General features: G+C 51.5%; 2 protein-coding genes across 2 annotated transcripts; one reads left to right on the top strand and one right to left on the bottom strand.

Annotated features, from left to right (window-relative positions):
- Nucleotides 1-121: 121 nt before the first annotated feature.
- Nucleotides 122-2,187, bottom strand: limd1b (LIM domains containing 1b). Its single transcript, XM_079749234.1, has 5 exons — nucleotides 1,644-2,187; nucleotides 1,263-1,325; nucleotides 906-1,036; nucleotides 441-492; nucleotides 122-252 (listed from the first exon to the last, which is right to left on the bottom strand). The coding sequence occupies exons 1-5, from the start codon at nucleotides 1,770-1,772 to the stop codon at nucleotides 169-171; spliced, it is 459 nt and encodes a 152-aa protein (XP_079605360.1). The 5' UTR covers nucleotides 1,773-2,187; the 3' UTR covers nucleotides 122-168.
- Nucleotides 2,188-4,293: 2,106 nt separating this feature from the next.
- cdcp1b (CUB domain containing protein 1b) lies at nucleotides 4,294-19,802 on the top strand. Its single transcript, XM_079749221.1, has 14 exons — nucleotides 4,294-4,720; nucleotides 7,526-7,741; nucleotides 8,367-8,723; nucleotides 10,085-10,294; nucleotides 11,040-11,387; nucleotides 12,192-12,395; nucleotides 12,841-13,197; nucleotides 13,970-14,332; nucleotides 14,846-15,043; nucleotides 15,866-16,243; nucleotides 16,827-17,017; nucleotides 17,485-17,647; nucleotides 18,196-18,277; nucleotides 18,784-19,802. The coding sequence occupies exons 1-14, from the start codon at nucleotides 4,645-4,647 to the stop codon at nucleotides 19,310-19,312; spliced, it is 3,672 nt and encodes a 1,223-aa protein (XP_079605347.1). The 5' UTR covers nucleotides 4,294-4,644; the 3' UTR covers nucleotides 19,313-19,802.
- Nucleotides 19,803-19,907: the final 105 nt, after the last annotated feature.

Below are 19,907 nucleotides of genomic sequence, written 5' to 3'. Positions count from 1 at the left end.
AGATATATTAATTAATAAATGCATTCATATACATATACATACATAAATATATATATATATTAATGTCTTGTAAAAATATTTATTATATATATTAACTAATTATATATAAATAAATAATATAGATGAATAATTAATAATTCAACAAATATCAAACAAATGCAGATCTTGTCAAACGTGATTAACTTGGCGTTCGTAGCACTCCACATGGTAACTTCGGTCCGACATTACTATTCTAGCCGTTTCTTTGGACCCCTTGGGAAAACAAACAGACATTATTCATTTATTTATTAAAAAATATAATAATACATTTTATTTATAAATCACCTATCATCAGGACCCTGCTGGACACGTCTTTCAGCTTAGTCTAAATATTCAGAACAATGTTCTGATAAGGAATAGCCCTCGTTTTTTAAATCCTGCAGACAGTTCCCCCCTCTCACCTGTAGGGGGCAGATGGGCTCCAGGCAGGCGGCACACCGGGCAGCCCAGCGCCTGAGGCCGGAGGTTTGTAAAGAAACGAACAGCATAGCTCAAATCAATAATAATGTCCACTTTGTTTGTCTGTTCAAATCAAATCTTAATGCGTCTGCTGCTACTTCTAATCATCCTCATCGTCATCTTCATCATTGTATGGTTGACAGTAGGTTGTCATGGTAACAGTCTATCCTAGACGCCTGTACGGATGGTAGGTTGTCACGGTAACAGAGTATCATAGGACTACTGTACACAGCAGGCTGTCATGGTAACCATGTATCCTAGACACCGTTACCATGACGGCAGGTGGCCGTGGTGACAGAGTATCCTAGACACCTGTACGGACAGCAGGTTGTCACGGTAACAGGGTATCATGGGACTACTGTAGGCAGCAGGTCGCCACGGTAACAGAGCCGTGAGGGCCCCCCTACCTGTGGTAGTCCCTGAGGCAGTACGGCTGGCCGTCGGGGCCCACGGTGAACGGGAGGCCCTCCAGGGCCCGTCGACAGGTGGGACAGCGGAAGCAGGAGGGGTGGTAGGACCGGCCGCTCGCCTGAAGGACCTGGACCGGGGGGGGGGGGGGGGGGGGGGGGGGGGCGTTACCGGGACGACCAACATGGCCGCCGCCGCAGACCCAAGCGCCCCCTACAGCCACAACACCAGGGCGGTGGGCGGGACACATGACAGGAACGAACATACACAAAAACACACACACACACACACACACAGACAGGCGGACACACTAACACACACACACACACACACACACACACACACACACTACCCACCGTATCGGGGATGGAGAGGCCACACCCCCCGCAGACCTCGGGCGTCGGCTGAACCACGGAGCGCTGGGGATCAGAGCAGACAGACAGACCCCGCCCGTTGGCATGGTAACCGCTGGCTAAAGGGCTGCTATAACTCCGGCAGGTGTGAACACCTAGTGACATCACAAGTGGGCAATTCCAGCCAATCTGGATGAACACCCCCACTTGTGATGTCACAAATGGTTATTTTTTTAAATGGCTTCTAACTTCCACTAACCAACTTCTAACTTCTTACACCAGATGGTAAAATAGGGTTCATTCAAAACGAAATTTTCACATGGTTAGACGAATGTATGAAGGTTATATATTATGTTGTATATCACTTGGTAGTGTAGCTGTTACCAAGAAGTCCTTGTCACAGTAGATCCTCCCAGACACCAGGTAAAAGGACTCACCGGTCAATCCTCTGCCTAGATATTCAAAACAAAGACAACATAGATGGAGCACATTCACATTCACTACATTTCCCATAATGCCACAGGGGTTAAAACATATTCACTACATTAGCGGTTGTCAAAGTGGGGTATGTGGATGGATCTATGTGAGGGGGGCAATAGCACCAACAGTCCTGTGGGTGACTGAAGTCTCGGTACCAAAATAAATGTTACAGGCCAGTGTAAAAACTCTCCTATTCCTCTGATCTAGGTCAGTAACCCACACACTGAAAGATACACACAGCAAGCTTTTGCTCGTTGATAAACTTTGCCATCACAACACAGAGGTTTTGTCAAAAAGTGTTTTTCCCCTTAGTCACCAACGTTAGGTTAGTTGAGAACTGACATGATTATTGATATTTTTTAAAGCAAAATTCAATTTAAATTATGTTCAATTGTATTTGTATAGCCCTAAATCACAGATAAATCACAGGTACAGTCTTAAAGGGCTTAACAGGCCATATATTTTCCCGGAAAGAACCCTACTCCAGAATCCTCGAATATATTGGGTGGGACAAACTCATTCACAACATAGCATATTCTCATTCACTACATTTCCCATAATGCCACAGGGGTGACAACATTCCCTCAGCATCGCGTCGTTTTCTCAGTGACTCGCCACATTCAGTGCACGTGAAACATGCGCTGTGAAACAGCTTTCCCAGGGCCTGGCACGCGCTCCCAGCATGCACTGCTTCCCGGCATCTCCCACAGCTTCCTGTGTACACAGTAGGAACAAACAGATATAATCACAGAGCGACGTAATTAATCCTTATCGCCGACACATCCCCTTGGTCGTCATGGCGATGGCGTGAACCCCCTCTGCCGAGCAGTCTTTACAAAGCCGAGCACAAATCCAACCGTGTATCAAATGGACTTCAAGAAGATGTAATAAACAAATGAGTTGACAATGGATATTTATTTGGTACGTCTTATTTCCGAATAAGCTTAAGGTTTCATTTTGAAACTCTTCATACCAAAGTAAAAGTACTATGGATTGCAGGGTTAAAGAAGTTTAAAAGTGATAAAAAAAAAACCGCTTGATTTTGAAACTCAACTTACCAAAGTAAAGACCCGCGTTGGTGTTCATATCCTGGTGTCCCCTGTTTCTGTCTCTCTGGATGTCTGATTGTCTCTCTGGGTGTGTAACTGTCTCTCTCTGACAGTCTCTCTGGGTGTCAGCCTGTCTGTCTGTGTGTGTGTGACTTTTCTCTCTGGTTGACTGTCTCTGCCTCTGGTTGTCTGACTGTCTCTCGGGGTGTCAGCCTGTCTTTCTGTGTGTGTAACCGTCTCTCTGGGTGGATATGACTGTCTATCTCTAGATGTCAGACTGTCTCTCTAGGTGGGTGGGTGACTGTCTCTCTCTGGGTGCATGACTGTGTCTTTGGGCATGTGAGCGTCTCTCTGGGTGCCTCGTTAAATGCCTGCCCCAGACAGCTGTAAGGGAGTTGGGGTCGGAGGCGCGGAGCAGTTGGCCTTCTGGTAACAACAGACGACAGCTGAGCTCGTCTCCGGTGCCGTGGGGCTGGTCCTCGGCCAGAGTTATAGCACACCGTAGATGGTGTGGGTGCGAAAACCGATTTTTACCATGCTAATTTGGAGCGGTAGGCCTACAGAAAGGACCGTTGTCAAAACTTCCAAAACAGACAGCAGACCAAACAACAGTGTAAATTGTCAAAAATAAAACCAAACATCCTGAGCTTGAGATGAAGAGAAGTTAATCTTTAAACTATAAAGTTAGGGCCATCTAACAAAAGCTTATGGACTCAAACCAATCCAAACTCTTCATGTTCTCGCTCTGTGCTTCCCCCGTGTGGACATGTATGTGAACTGCACATTATTTTATAACAACCTGCTCCAGTATAATTTTCCTGTTCGTTCCCTAGTGTGTCGCTCGATTACCAATCGAAACTCAGCAGTCAGGAGAGGACGAAACAAAGTTTCCAATGGGGAAGTCCCCTCTCTCTCCCGAGCCTTGCAGTGGGTCTCGCACTACAATAGAGAGATCACACCTGGCCCGGACATCTAATACTGAGGTGGAAAAACGAGTTTGGTCGAAAAACACCGAGTGGACCTTCTAGTAAACAACCGCGCGTGCACACACGGGCATGTGCGTGCGCGTGCCCCGGGGCGCTGCGTGGCGCTCAGGAATGCGCCATGCAGACATGTGCGGGCAAGAGTGATCCTCGGATATTTGCACACACATTTGAAAACCAACAAAAATACAAAAGCATTCGTTGCCTAATAACGTGTCATCCCTTCCCTCGTCCCCGATACGGGATCACGTGCATCACGAATTACCCCACTTCAGTCCAGTTTTCGTTCACCATTTCGTACAAACTATAGCGAACATTGACGGGAACGAGGCGGATGTCCGCGCTTCATTCGCTGTTGATAAAGCATCTTGCTGCAACTGCAACCCACGGGTGATTTGTAACTGAACTGTCCTCCATTTGCATACAGCATACCCCTCCCTCTGCAGAGTGCTTCACGGAGCGCTGCTCTCCGACTCCTTCCCGAAGCACCATTTGTCACTTTTTAGGAAGCATAACTTGATGCCAGCCATTCCTGGCGTGCTAGAATGTGTATTAATAGAGCGACACATCGCGCACCGGGAGGGGGGCCATCAGACCGGGGAGTCCGGCCCCGGGTCCGGGTAGTACAGCTGTAGGCCTCCTCCAGCGTCGAGTCGCGACAGGTAGTCTACCTGCGCGGCCACGCCCCTCCTGGAGGCGGACAGGTTATGCGCTCCGATCAGGAAATCGCTCTCCTGTCACCCGCCGTCGCGATGTTTTAACCTGAATGGGAGGACGTGACATCGAAAAACGCGGAATCTGCGCGTAGGAGTAAAGAACACGAATTCGTCCATCCTCGACTTTACTTTTATTCCTGTGGTTCCTGAGGTCGACATGGGTGTCCGCGGCGGGACGAGGCGCGTCGCCGTGACCCTCGGCTGCGTTCTGCTATCGATGCTCTACTTGTCAGGTAGGACGGGTCCGCTTCGTGGTACACCATACAAACATGACGGAGAAGTCTTCTCAGGGTGCTGTGTCCGCAGGTCAGCTGAGTAGTAGAGACAGTAATGTTTGAAGGAGGTGATCCCCGACGCATTATGACAGTGATGATGGGGGGCTGACGTTTGTGTGCGGGATCCGTCACTCTGTGCGCAAGAAAGGGTCCCAGGTCTGATCTCTACTATTGTGGTTTGAATGCTCCCATTACAGCCCGGGACCACGCGGTAGGGGTGTCTCATGTTTCAGATAGTTGACCCCTTAATGCGAATTTCACTGTTATCGGTTCACTAATGACTGTCTACCTGACTTTCAGCAACCAAACCTACAGCCTCGTTAATGATTATGTGTGTGTGTGTGTGTGTGTGTGTGTGTGTGTGTGTGTGTGTGTGTGTGTAGGAGAGCGGTGACACACACAAACAAAGCATAAATAACGCGGGTTCAAACAACCTGGACATTGTACGTTTGGGGAAGCGTCCGATCTGCGTGCGATCAACAACACGCCCTACACCACCCAACATGTAGGCTATACACCACCCAACATGTAGGTTATACACCACCCAACATGTAGGCTATACACCACCCAACATGTAGGCTGTACACCACTCAACATGTAGGCTGTACACCACCCAACATGTAGGCTGTACACCACCCAACATGTAGGCTGTACACCACCCAACATCTAGGCTATACACCACCCAACATGTAGGTTATACACCACCCAACATGTAGGCTATACACCACCCAACATGTAGGTTATACACCACCCAACATGTAGGCTGTACATCACCCAACATGTAGGCTACACACCACCCGACATGTAGGCTATACACCACCGGACATGTAGGCTATACACCACCGGACATGTAGGCTATACACCACCGGACATGTAGGCTATACACCACCCGACATGTAGGCTGTACACCACCCAACATGTAGGTTATACACCACCCAACACGTAGGCTGTACACCACCCAACATGTAGGCTGTACACCACCCAACATGTAGGCAATACACCACCCAACATGTAGGCTATACACCACCCAACATGTAGGCTATACACCACCCAACATGTAGGCGGTACACCACCAAACCCGCCTTGTCAACAGGACATGTGTGTTGTTAACACACAGACAGAGCCTTGAACCGGATTCTATGTAAATGAGAATCCAGCATGGCCCCAGGTCGTTTTCATAGGAGTACACCTTCATAGAAGACATGACCTCACCAAGAGAAATAATGGCTGACTACTTTTAAATGGTTAACTCAAACACGATGACAAGAGGAGGGACTTGCCCTCGATTGCGTCCAACCAAAGCGAGATTTGAGGAGGTCAATAACTACATGAGTGCTTTTGTCGAGCCATGGTACACAACGAGCGGTTTGGTTGTATATATGTATGCTGTATTGTTACCCTCACAGGTTTGGGAATCAATATAGAAGGGCCTTGACCGTACAGACACAACTACTACAAAATAACTTACTTATTTGTTCTCTGAACAGGGAACCTTGTGTTGCCTAGGATACCCACCCCCCCCTTTTGGATTTAACACAAAGCTAATATCTAAACAGATTTTGTCCCCACGTCTTTAGCTCCACACACGCTGACAGATACAGTCTCTTGAAACGTTCTGACTACAGAATGTACTTCGTACTAAGAGTGCTTCGGAGGGATGGGTGCAACGCACTGCTTTCATAAATCACTAATGTTTTAAGATGTCAAATCTCCTGCCTACTACCATAAAGTCTAAGTGTGACTCAATATTTCATACTCTGTGCTACTTTCTGTCGACTAAGAGAGACCCTTTTAATCAGACTATCAGTGCCATCAGGGATATGACTTTTTCGTAGTGAATGTTTTCTAGCTATACTGTACCACGATGGGATTTTGTTGGTGCAACTGTAAGAGTTATGACACACAGATGGGTTAAGACACGTACCGACAACACTAGCTTCTGATTATCGGCCTGCTCTTCTGTCACCGTAGTATATCTGTCGAGCTATCTATTGCTCTGTCTATATTTGTATATCAATCCATCTATATATGTATATGTTTCGATATCTTCATCAGTCTATCACTTGTTCTTTTCATTTAAATTAATTAATTTTATCCATCTATATATCTATATATGACAATCTATCAATAAGTTTGTCTATCATTATGCCTGTCTGTCTTTCCATCAATCACTCAGTCTATTTATCTAGTCTCTATTATCTATCGGTCTATCACTCCATTCTAATCTATCCATTTATATCAAATATATATGTATCCAACTAGTCTCAATCGATATATCCCTATCCTTCAGTCTGTCTATCACTCTGCCTGTCTGTCCATCTATCGCTCTATCTTCCATTCCAATCATCTATTTTTATTACACGGCTCTTCTCAATGCTCTGGAATGCTCCGTTCACTTGCATGGGCCTTTCCGACTTCCGGCGGTGTATTCTTTTTCGACAATTGACCGTTGCTAAGCATATAATGACCGCTGTCAAGGGAATGGGATTTTTTGCCTCTGATCCACGTCTCTGGTATCACTCCGCAAGTAGTCCGGTAACTTATCAACCCCAAATCAAGTCTTTGGCAGACTATTTTCAGGGCGTAGCAGGACGCCTCAGCTTCGCGTCGGTGTCTTGTTCGCCCTGTCGAGGCTTATTTTCCCGATAATGACCGGCGGTCTATACATTATCCCTTACATAGCTGTATCTAGTCTCACTCTCTCAATATCCTTCACAGTGGGTCTGACCCTCTCCCCTCCCTCCCCCTCCTCTCTGCCTCCAGAGTCTCTCCAGATGACGGTGAACCCCGACGCAGAAGCCACGGTCACCGTACACTCTCAGGGGGACCCGTGCACGCTGTGCACGGGTAACGCGACGGCGCCGGCGGCGTGCAAAGACACGGAGGTCTCCCTGCCCCCCGGGGACGAGGTGACCCTCCAGTTCTCCTGCTCAGAGACCCTGGGGGCGTCCTACCGAGCCCGGATCCAGCGCACCATCGGTGGGTCCCCCAGAACACCAGAACACCGCCCCCTGGTGGTTCACCATGGCACTACATTTACATTGAGGGCGGTTAGCAGACGCTTTTATCCAAAGCGACACACAACAAGTCCATTTGTCAGAAGAAAGAGAAACAACAATATATCTCTGTCGCTACAGTAAGGATGTTAATAAAAACAAGTGCCGAGCACTAGCAATCGCTAGGTTAACCCATTCCCAGTATACAACAGAAAGAGCTAGGAGAAGACGCTACACAATGTTAAGTAATATTTTTAAGTGCAGGGACGTTCAACATACAATAAGTGCTTACATAAAGTGCCAGGACGTACGGGGAATTGGTTAACCAGATGATTGTTAGTGCTTGGCACTTTGTTCTATGAACATCCTTACTGTACAGACAGTGATCAATTGTTGCTTCTCTTTCTTCTGACAGATGCACTTCTTTTTGGATAAAAGCATCTGCAAAATGTAAATGTAAATGAAAAATGCACCTGTACTGTAAGGAGCAGTTGAAGATTAGCCTAGTGACGACTGAGTCAACATCTGTTAAAGAGGCCACGCCCCCCCCCACAGTGAGAGCCACGCCCCTCCCCCTCTCAACCTAACCCTCGTGTTCCATTACCCAGCATGCACCAAGGACCGCTGCAGCCCGGCCCAGGGGGTGGCCCAGGCCTCCCTCCTCTCCGCCCTCCCCCGGACACTCACCTGGCCGCTGGCTGTCCCGGGGGACACCATGGCGGAGCTCAGCCTCATCGGGGACGGGCTGACGGAGGCGGAGGCGGCGGCGGCGGCGTCCTGCCCCGACGGCTCCACCTACGTCCTGACCCGGACGAGCCCCGACGGCGGGCCCGCGACCCGGACGTACTGCCGCGGTGGCAGCACCACCAGCCTCACGCTGCCGGGGGACGGGGCCCTGACGCTGGTGCTGGGAGCCGGGGTCGAGGCCCCGCCCACGGTGTTCTCGGTGTCCGCCAAGCCGCTCAGTACGTCAACCCTCGACCTGTCAATCAAAGCGTAGAACAGAGGTTTTCAATGGGGCCCCCTTTTAGACCGCCGTGTGTGAGTGTGATCAGCCGTTACGAGCCGTTGGACAATTTGCCCTTTCCCTGTAGCTAAGGGGCATCCCTACTGGGAGTGTCCACCTAGATGGGGCTTATCTACCCGGCATCGTTTGCTACAGTTCACTAGGTGCGCTAGTAGACTATCCAGCGTACGTCTACGTGGTCGTGCCCCAACAAAAATCGTCCATTTCCTGTAGCTAAGTCACATCACTAGTGGGCGTGTCATCCTAGGTGTGTGCGCGATAGATCAGTACACCAGCCTACCCAGTGGACTGTAGCCAATGTTGATTATCTATCCCTGATTCATCTAGGTGGACGCGCCCACTTGTGTCACTAGGGCACAGGAAAAGGCAGGTTTGTGAATGCTTGTAACGGCTAATCACGCTCACAACTGGTGGCGCAATAGGGGCCCTTTAAGTTAGGGCCCTTTAAGTTTAAGTTTGCCTGTTCGAGTAGTGTGTGGTCTTGTTTTGTTTAGCTGAACTTGGGGAGATTTGCGTGGTCCTCAAGAGGACTCGGGGGGGGGTGGGGATGATATAATGGCCTGTGGATTCCTTTCAGACCGTTACCGTGGCGATACATAGAAACTAGACTTGGCATTGACTAGGAGGAGTTTCCGTATCAGAAAGCCATACATCTCACTGATATCTCATTTGCATATACATTCAGGGCGTTTAGCAGACGCTTTTGTCCAAAGTGCCTTACAATAGGTTCATGTGTCAGAAGAAAGAGAAACAACAATATATCGCTGTCGTTACAGAAATGATGTTCATAGAACCAAGTGCCAAGCACTAACAATCACTAGTTTAACCCATATCCCGTTTGACAGCTAGGATAGGACGCTACTCAACTTAGTACTATTTTTTTTGGTGCATGGACATACAACATACAATAAGTGCATACATTAAGTGCAAGGACGTACACCATACAATAAGTGCATACATTAAGTGCCAGGAAGTACAACATACAATGAGTGCATACATTAAGTGCCAGGAAGTACAACACGCAATAAGTGCATACATTAAGTGCCAGGAAGTACACCATACAATGAGTGCATACATTAAGTGCCAGGAAGTACACCATACAATAAGTATGTACCTTAAGTGCCTGTCTCCACCGGTTTGATGATTAATCGGACTAAGGGTGGGACAAAAACCTGGAAACTCCTGGGGGTACCCCCCTACTGTTGAAAGTTAAACCCCAAATCGTTCCGGTACAACAAAGATCAAGTGTTGTACGATGAGCTCCAGCTCCACCCTGATCCTCTCCGTCTCCCTTTACAGAAGGCCCCACTGTCCCGGTGACCCTTGACCCCGGCGTCACCATGGCGATCAGCAGGGCGGCCGGCCGCCTGAAGTGCGGGGTGTGCATCGACAAGGGCGCGACCTGCAGCCCTACCGAGGTGTCGCTGAGCAAGGCACAGGCGGCGGAGCTGGAGTTCGGCTGCCCCGAGCCGCAGGAGGTTTTCAACGTGCGCCTCCAGAGGAAAATAGGCAAGGGGACATATTTACATTTACATGTAGGGGCGAAGAGCGAATTACAACGGTTCACAATCCGACAGCGGAGTCAACCACACAGGGGCGACGGCCAGCTGGCCAGGAGTAGCCGGGCTGTTGCCAGACCAAAATCACAGCGGCTTCCCCAGACCAAGCTCAATCGTAGGCATTCTCTACGAATGAGCTTGGCCTACGATTTTGGTGATTTTGGTAATTTTGGTAATTATGGTAATTTTAGGCCCGTCCATCACAGGAGGCATGATCGACGGGCCTAGTTCAACTGACTGTGTACGCGATTGGCTGCTTGCCGTCGCTTCCCTGTCGTCATTGTGTTAAACCAGCCAATAGCGCGCCAAGGGAAAAAGCCAGTTCGGTGATTGGCTCCCGCAAAAAACGTATCGGAAGCAGAAAGAAATGTATTGCTCTTCTCCGGACCCTTGTGCAGGGCGAACTCAAATCGCCGGCAGAATGGGCTGGGGGTACCCAGTCTTGGTCAGGAGCAGTCAGGGTGAGGCGTCTCGCTCAGGGACACCTCGACACCCACAGCTAGGAGGAGCCGGGGATCGAACCAGCACCGTTCCGGTTACCAGTCAACCCTCTCTACCTCCTTGAGCTCCTGCCCCCCCCACCCCCCCCATTCTCTGATCGGCCGTTGCTTAGCAACAATGCGATAGCGATCTGGCCCATATTTGGTTAACATCACCACATCGTTAATCATCGTCCTTTCCTTCCCCGTCGACAGACTGCACCGAGACGGCCTGCGCCCCGGCCTCCGGAGAACCTCTGCCCGGCCTGCTGTCGGACTTCAGGAGGACTTTCTCCTGGGACGTGAGCCTGGCCAGGAGAAGCGTCCTCACTCTGGACTTCCCGGCGCCGGGACTGAAGGAGACGACGGCGGAGGACGGGTGCCAAGACGCACACAAGTACTCTGTTCGTACGAGCGACCGCAGAGGGGAGACCGAGACCACATACTGCAGGGGGGGGCCGCTGACACAGCTCAGGTTCCTGGGAAAGACTTCACTGGCCCTGGAGGTTCCCCGGGGGGTGGAACTGGACAAGGCGGCGTTCCGGGCCTCGGCCGCTCCCAAACGTGAGTGACTCAGGCAGACGTTCCCAGACCGGAGCCCGCCCCTGAAGGTGTTAATGGTGGAACAGAGGGAATAGTTTAGTGTGGCCCAGGTGGCTTGGTGTTGCTTTGTGACACTTTTGTCTGTAAAATAATGGTCCCCTACGCCGATTCAGGGTGGGGTTTGCGTGGGTTATAAACTAAGAAACTTAAAAACACTTAGAAATAGTACCTAGCATTGTGTAGCGTCTTCTCCTAGCTATCTGTGTTGTATACGGGGAATAGGTTAACCTAGTGATTGTTAGTGCTTGGCACTTGGTTCTATGAACAACCTTACTGTAGCGACAGCGATAAATTGTTGTTTCTCTTTGTTCTAACAAATGTACTTATTGTAAGTCGCTTTGGATTAAAGCGTCTGCTGAATGCCCTGAATGTAAATGGAACACCAAACATTGTGATAGTACATTGGCTCTCTAGATCTTAGCGTAACCCCTACTTCTGATTGAATGATGTAATGGATAGCGAATACAGTCTCATTGGCCTCATGATGCTGTAGTGCTTCCATTTTTTAACCTGCAGACAGGCTTGAATGCAAATGAAAACAAGTGGCAAACAAACCACTTGTTACAACCTGTTGTCAACAAACAACTACAATAAGTCGACAAACCACAAAGCGACAGAAACACTGTCTGAACTGACCTTGTTCATTGAGTCCAACAAGACGAAATGTGAAATGTCGGATCAGATCGGTCTCTCGTGTAAACGGTCTTGATGGATCTGCTCCAGAGAGACCTCCCTGACGCTCTGTTCCTCTTGACCACCTCCCAGCCAGCAGGACCACGCTGGTGACCCCAGACCCCAACACCGACATCATCCTGAGCCGCGAGGGCGCGGAGCCCGACTGCGAGGTGTGCGTGGGCCCCAAGTGTGACGCCTCTCAACTGAACGAGAGAAACGCTGGAAACTTCTCGGTGGTGTTCGGCTGCCCCGCCCCTCAGGAGCTGTACAAAGCGCAGATCACCCAGGAGATCGGTACGAACTTCTTTCGCAATACGCCTTCCGATGTATTTTCGGTTAAATTTGTATTTTCCGAAAAACCAAACAAACAAAAAATTACAATAGATTGCGTACCACTGGGGAAATCCAAGACCAGGACAGGGTCTAAAGAAATAGACGGTGTAATACTTTGCAGTCGTTTGGGTGTAAAAGGGAAAACCAATAGATTCAAATGACAGGGTAAAAATAGATACTGTATAGGCCACCATCTGTGTGAGGCAGTAAACTGAAGGAACGTCCATCTCACTCACAAGCTACAGATTCTCTGAAGGCAATTCAGAGCGTTGTTTATGTCGTTGTGAACACTCTTCAGTGTTCAGAACAGACAGCATTAGTTACTAGGACTTAAAACGTCATGAAACCAGAAACAAAACATCTGCCGTCCCCCACAATGCACCTCTTCCTCTCCCATCCTCTCCAGACTGCATCGAGACGCGCTGCCTCGGGAACCCGGTCCGGGTCCAGTCCACGCTGTTCCCGGACTTCAACAGGACCTTCAACTGGGACATGAAGGTGCCCTCCACCCAGACCATCCTGATGGCGTTCCCCGGGCCCGGGCTGCGTCAGGTCGCCAAGGGGGACACCTGTCTGGACGGCCACACCTTCGTCCTGCTGGCCTACCTGCGGACCGGAGTGTTCCAGATCGGGACCTACTGCCGGGGCGGGCCCCTGACCACCATCCAGGTCCGCTACAAGGCCCGCATGATGCTGAGCGTCCCCAGAGACCAGACCCCCGACCCCGGGCCCTTTGAGCTCAGTGTGGGACCGGAGACCAAAAGTAAGAGCCAGGAGCCGTTAGCCAGACGGGGGTTGAACCCCTGCTGCTGAACCGCCCGTAACTCGCTTTGATCTCAGAGAAAACCTGCCTAGCCTGTTTTACATAATTCAAATGTTGACTCTCTTTCTCTCTCTCTCTCTCTCTCTCTCTCTCTCTCTCTCTCTGTCTCTGTCTCTGTCTCTGTCTCTACCTCTCTCTGTCTCTACCTCTCTCTGTCTCTCTCTCTGTCTCTACCTCTCTCTCTGTCTCTACCTCTCTCTCTCTGTCTCTACCTCTCTCTCTGTCTACCCCTCTCTTTCTCTCTCTCTCTGTCTCTCTCTCTCTCTGTCTCTCTCTCTCTCTCTCTCTCTCTCTCTCTCTCTACCTCTCTACCTCTCTACCTCTCTACCTCTCTACCTCTCTCTCTCTCTCTACCTCTCTCTCTCTCTCTCTGTCTCTACCTCTCTCTCTCTCTCTCTCTGTCTCTACCTCTCTCTCTCTCTCTCTCTCTCTCTCTGTCTCTACCTCTCTCTCTCTACCCCTCTCTCTCTCTCTGTCTCTACCTCTCTCTCTCTCTCTCTGTCTCTACCTCTCTCTCTCTCTCTCTCTGTCTCTACCTCTCTCTCTCTCTACCCCTCTCTCTCTCTCTGTCTCTCTCTATCTCTCTCTCTCTCTCTCTCTCTCTACCCCTCTCCTGATCTCTCTCTCCCCGCTCGCTCTCTCCTTCTACCCACTCCCTCTCCCCCTGTCTGACCTCTGACCCCCCCCCCCCCCCCCCCCCCCCCCCCCCCAGCGCTGGCCATCCTGACGGCAGAGCTCCCCCGGGGCGTGTCTGAGACCTCCTTCTCCTCGGCCCACTACCCGGGGTGGTTCCCCCCCGAGGAGCAGATGACCTGGGACGTCCGGGTGCCCGCGATGCACAACTACTCAGTGGTCTTCACGGACCACCGCCTGCCGGAGGAGTGCCTGTCCGGGGAGGTCGGGCTGCAGTACCGGGGCCCCGGCGGGAAGGTCACCCCCCTTGGCCTGGACGAGCCGCAGCCGCAGCACAAGCAGGGGAACTTCAACCTGTCGCTGAGCAACTGCAGGCCCAACCAGACGCTGGACGGCCTGAGGCTGGACTTCACCGTGTCGGTGATGAGGAGCGGTCACCCGGGTAACCGCCAGGCTCTGTCTCCATACATGTCGCTTACTTCCTCTCTCTCTCTCTCTCTCTCTCTACATCTCTCAGTTCATCTCTCTCTCTCTACATCTCTCAGTTCATCTCTCTCTCGCTCGCTCTCTCTCGCTCTACATATCGCTCTCTCTCGCTCTACATATCGCTCTCTCTCGCTCTACATATCTCTCTCACTCTACATATCGCTCTCTCTCGCTCTACATATCTCTCTCGCTCTACATATCGCTCTCTCTCGCTCTACATATCTCTCTCGCTCTACATATCTCTCTCGCTCTACATATCGCTCCCCCTCACTTCCTCTCTCTCTATATCTCTCTCCACATCTCTCCCTCCTTCATTCCATCCCTCTCTATTTTTAAGTATGCCTCATCATGGAACAGACATCCATTGACGCTTTGCTGACAACGAAGACTCCCCACTTCAGCTGCTAATCTGGTTGGTGACCTGACCCAACATGATTCTATTCTATTCTATTCCCCCCCACCCCCACAGTGTTGTGTACGGTGGACCTGACCAAGCAGACGGACCTGGCCCTGCAGATAGAGAGGGTGGGCTCGGACCCCAACTGTGAGCTGAGCCTGGACTCTGCGGTGCAGGACGCGGTCCGAGTGGCGCCCGGGACCCGGGGCCGGCTGTCCTTCCTGGACTGCCCCAAGGAGGACCTGCGGCTCACCGCCAGCAGGGTCATCGGTGAGGTCTAGAGTATTCCCATAAGTAATGTTCCTTCCCGATACCGATTCCGACCCCTGAACTTGGGTATAGGCCAATACGGAGTACGATTTTGTTTTGGGGATATACGTTTCATTCAACGGCTGTAGACTACTAACCCTCTATGCGTTTGATATGATTGCTATCATCGTTGTATGGCCGGGCTCAGGTTAAACCTTTTGTAAAAGACGAACGAATACACACAGCATCTAGCGTTGTAACAACTATTGAAACTTAACTTAAACTTAAACTTAAACTTGTCGCCACACCCTTAACCCTCCCCCGAGTTCGAACCGGCAACCAAAACTAGACGTCTTAACAAAGACGGCCGTGGGTTCATCCGCCACGAGAAGCTCCCGAAAGGTTCAGCACTGACCTGTCTCTCTGTCCTGTCTCTCTGTCAGCACTGACCTGTCGCTCTGTCAGCACTGACCTGTCTCTCTGTCCGCGCTGACCTGTCTCTCTGTCCGCGCTGACCTGTCTCTCTGTCCGCGCTGACCTGTCTCTCTGTCCGCGCTGACCTGTCTCTGTCCGCGCTGACCTGTCTCTCTGTCCGCGCTGACCTGTCTCTGTCAGCACTGACCTGTCTCTCTGTCCGCACTGACATGTCGCTCTGTCAGCACTGACCTGTCTCTCTGTCCGCGCTGACCTGTCTCTCTGTCAGCGCTGACCTGTCTCTCTGTCAGCGCTGACCTGTCTCTGTCAGCACTGACCTGTCACTCTGTCTCTCTGTCAGCACTGACCTGTCTCTCTGTCTCTCTGTCAGCACTGACCTGTCTCTCTGCCGTGTCCCCCTCCCTCCAGACGCTTCGTCCTGTGGGGGCCCCTGCCTCGTGGCCGAGGCCCTGCTCACGGTGCCCCCGGTGGAGGCCTGCCTGCCCATGGCCCTCAGCAGCTTCACCTGGCACCTGCTGGTCCCCGCCAACGCCACCCTGGACCTGCGGTCCCCGGCCCCGGGGGGCCTGCGCCAGTCGCTGCCCGGCCAGGAGTGCGGAGGCGCCGGAGCGCTGAGACTCGCCGAGGGGGTCTCCGACGGCGGGCGGCCCATCGGGACCTTCTGCCAGCAGGGGGTGCTGGAGAGGATGCAGGTGCACGGCAACGTCTCGGTCACCGTGTCGACGCGGGGCGTGGCCAGGGCCCCGGGGCCCGTCCTCAACGTCTCCGTCACCGAGGAGATCTCAGGTAGCCGGGGGACCCCAGGGGGCCTCGTGAGGAGGCTAGGGTCGTTATCAGAGTCACGGAATCAGTCCCATTCAGGTTATTGTTATTAATATTGTACATAATCTCGTCATAATGATTGCATTTGCCATAGACGTCACATTTGCATTTACATTAAGGGCATTTAGCAGATGCTAAATGCATAAAAAAAGCGACATACAATAAGTCCAAAGAGGAACAACACTATACCTCTGTCGGTACAGTAAGGATGTTCATAGAATCAAGTGCCAAGCAGTAACAATCACCAGGTTAACCCATTCCCCGTTTACAGCAAACATAGCTAGGATAAGACGCTACACAATGCTAAGAACAATTTGTAATAAATGTGTACATGTGTTTAAGTGCCAGGACGTACAACATACAATATGTGTAAGAGGGTTGTGGTGGTGTAAGGGGAAGCTATGCAGAGTCCAGGTGAACTCGGAACAAGTGAGTCTCGATTCTTCTGCGGAAGCTATCCCCCGCAGTAACACCTGCCTTCAGCAGGGGGCAGTAGGAACCACCTTACCTTCCTGTGTCTTCACACTCTCACCACTCGTCCTCCCAGAACACATCATCTACACTGTGCGGCCCCAGTTCCCTGGCCCCGCCCTGCTGGCCACGCCCAACTGGCCGGCGGGCATGAGGCCCTCGTCTACGGTGTCCTGGATGGTCCAGGTGCCGCCCCAGTACCTCGCCCTGGTCCAGTTCTCCAACGTCACCCAGCCCACCTGCGGCCAGCGCCACACCAGCATCAAGGTGAGAGGGTGGGGGTCCTCCAGCGGTTAAGGTAACCGGCATGTGGCTCAGGAGGTGGAGCGGGTCGGCTGGTAACCGGAAGGTTGCTGGTTCGATCCCCGGCTCCTCCTAGCTGAGTGTCGAGGTGTCACTGAGTCTCACCCTCACTGCTCCGGATGAGTTGGCTGACTCCGCCATCGGTGTGTGATTGTGTGCATGAATGGGTGAATGTTAGGCAGTATTGTAGAGCGCTTTGAGTGGCCACTGGTAAGAAAAGTGTGTATACATGCAGTCCATTTACCATTTAAGGTGTTTGAGTTGTTCTGGGTTCAAACCCCAATGGCAATCCCATCTTTGATCAAGGTGACCCCTGACCCCTTCCTGCTCCCTAATGCCATCAATCTAAATTCACCGTTGGTGCCTTTGGATGAAAGTGTAGCGTAAAGCGTAAAGTTGATGCTGACGACAATGATGATGGTGATTGACAGGTGCAGCCAATGGGCTCCAAGGAGGAGGTGCTGAGTAGGCGGGAGGATGAGGACCTGGAGGACATGGTGGTGTCGGAGAGCTTCTACATCAACATGTCGAACTGTGTGCCGGACAGACGCCACTTCTCCGCCCTGTCGAAGGTCACCCTGCAGCCAAGTAACAGTACGTAGCACGCTGCACCGCCGTCTGGCAGTCCGGCTGACGCATGAAACAGTGGAACTTAAAACTGCACTATGTACGCTCTCCCATGGGCGGCCCCTAGTGGCTGGAGTTGTAGCTGCAGTTATGGTTTTATCGTTGTTTAAGGGGGGGATATCATGCCACCTAGATGTATGATGGATAGATCAGCAATATTTTCTACAGTCCACTGGGCAGGCCGGTAGACTGATCTATCCATCATACATCTAGGTGGACACGCCCGCTTGTGATGTCACTAAGGCACAGGGAAAAGGCCGATTTTCAAATGGCTTGTAATGGATAATCACACTCACAACTGGAGACATAATATCACCCCTTAAATGCCTGAGAAACCGTCTAGTTCAGATCTTCTTTTAAAGGAGTCAATAGTCAACAGTGCAGAATTCACACAGCGCAGCTTGAGTCAACTTGGGGACAAGCACAAAGCATATGAAGCGCCAGAGAGAAAGTGACTTGATTGAGGCGGTTTCTGACCACGTTGTCTCCCTGCGCCCCCCCCCCCCCCCCCCCAGGCCAGGTGGGCCTCATTCTGGGGGTGCTGGGTGCTGTGCTCCTGCTGGTGTTGGTGTTTGTTGCCGTCGGACTGTTGGTCAGGTGAGTACGACCCGTCACCGTTCAACGGCCACATACAGACGGCCGTTTTGTACGGCTGCAACCACTGGCCAAACGACGTTTTATTTTTTTTTGGTTTGGCCGGGGGAGACAGAGGGAGAGGGGGGAGAGGGGGGAGAGAGAAAAAGAGAATTGCTTCTCAGATTTTACCTTTTTAGTTTCCGGGATTGAGGCACAGTGTCTTAATATCATTTGGCATGATGTCATGCACGCCATAACCGCCACGAAAAATGATATAAATTGTGAAACAGTTATGGCCCCCGTTAACGCCCATGACCTTTCACCCTTAACGTGGAAGATATTGGTGCCCTATCATAATGGTGAGAGGATTCAGGAGTCTTAAAAAAATTGGTGGATTCTGATACAGTAAAAGTAAACTGTAACTGTAATCGTAGTTAGTTCTGCCGTACAATCGAGTCTTAGTTTTTTTTCGAACCCTCTGACCTCTGTCTCGACCCTGACCTTTCCCCTTCCCGCCGCCCAAACAGGAGGAAGAAGAAGAATGACCAGGAGGCCAGGGAGGCGTCCATCTACATCGGCAAGGGCAACATGTTCCGGCCGGGCGACGCCCACTTCGCCAAGGTGCGGTCGGACAACGCGTCGCACGTCTACGACGCCATCGACGAGAACATGGTGTACGGCCATCTGCTACGAGACTCCACCTTTGCCGAGGCCATGCCCGACCGCTTCAACGGCATGCAGGTGGACTCCTACCGCACCTTCACCGGCCCCCCAGACGGGGGCCCCCCCGACGCCACCTACGACGAGGACGAGGGCGACCTGGGGGCGTATGACGTATGCGTCGGCGGCGGTGGCGGCGAGCGCTACCAGACGTTCCTGGACCCGGCGGACTCGTTCCTGCCCCCGCGGCCCCGGACCCCCATCGGACGCGAGGAGAGCCTGGGCTACCAGGACCGGCGCATGGTGGACAACGAACTGTACACCTTCAAGAGCACCGGCACCTTCAACACCATCCGGCTGTCGGGGGCCGACCAGCAGTACGAAGACGAGTTATAGCGACGGGGCGGGCCAGGGATGAACCGTTCCCGCGGCAAGGGACCGTCGTTGCGGCAACCGACCCGACGGAACGTCGTGACGACAACCGATTGACCGTCGTCGTGGCAACCCTCCCCCGATTGGCCGTCGTCAGCCCAACAGACCAGACCTGTGAGTAGGGAGGCTGGGGAAGGGAGGGGTTGTGATGGGGGGGAATAGTGCCTACACTTGGTCATGGAGACCCTGGAGCAGAACTAGCGCATGCCACAAACTGTCCAGTAGAGGACGACGCTTCGCCGGATGTTGGAGTCTGTGTTCTTGTCTCGTTCAATGTGCTTCTTGTGAATTTTTTTAACCCCAATATGGACACGAAAAGACCCCGATGGATGGATTCAACTCGTCTTATCAATTAACGGACACTCAAATGTATTTTGCCTACTTTTAAAGGTCTTTCGTTGTCCGTCCTAGTCTTTTTATGTTTTCTTCCAGTGAATAAAATTCATTGGATTTTACAATAAATCTGTTAATTGTACTCCTTGTGGCCAAAGATCTGTAGACAATGAGATTCAGCCCCTGCTACAAACCGTTGACCACAGGAATTCTGGCGCTGGAACAC

Source organism: Pollachius pollachius (assembly GCF_949987615.1).
Source record: "Pollachius pollachius genome assembly, chromosome: 13".
NCBI lineage: Eukaryota > Metazoa > Chordata > Actinopteri > Gadiformes > Gadidae > Pollachius > Pollachius pollachius.
The sequence above is the reverse complement of the archived record's forward strand: the minus strand, read 5'-3'. Positions and strand labels throughout refer to the sequence as shown.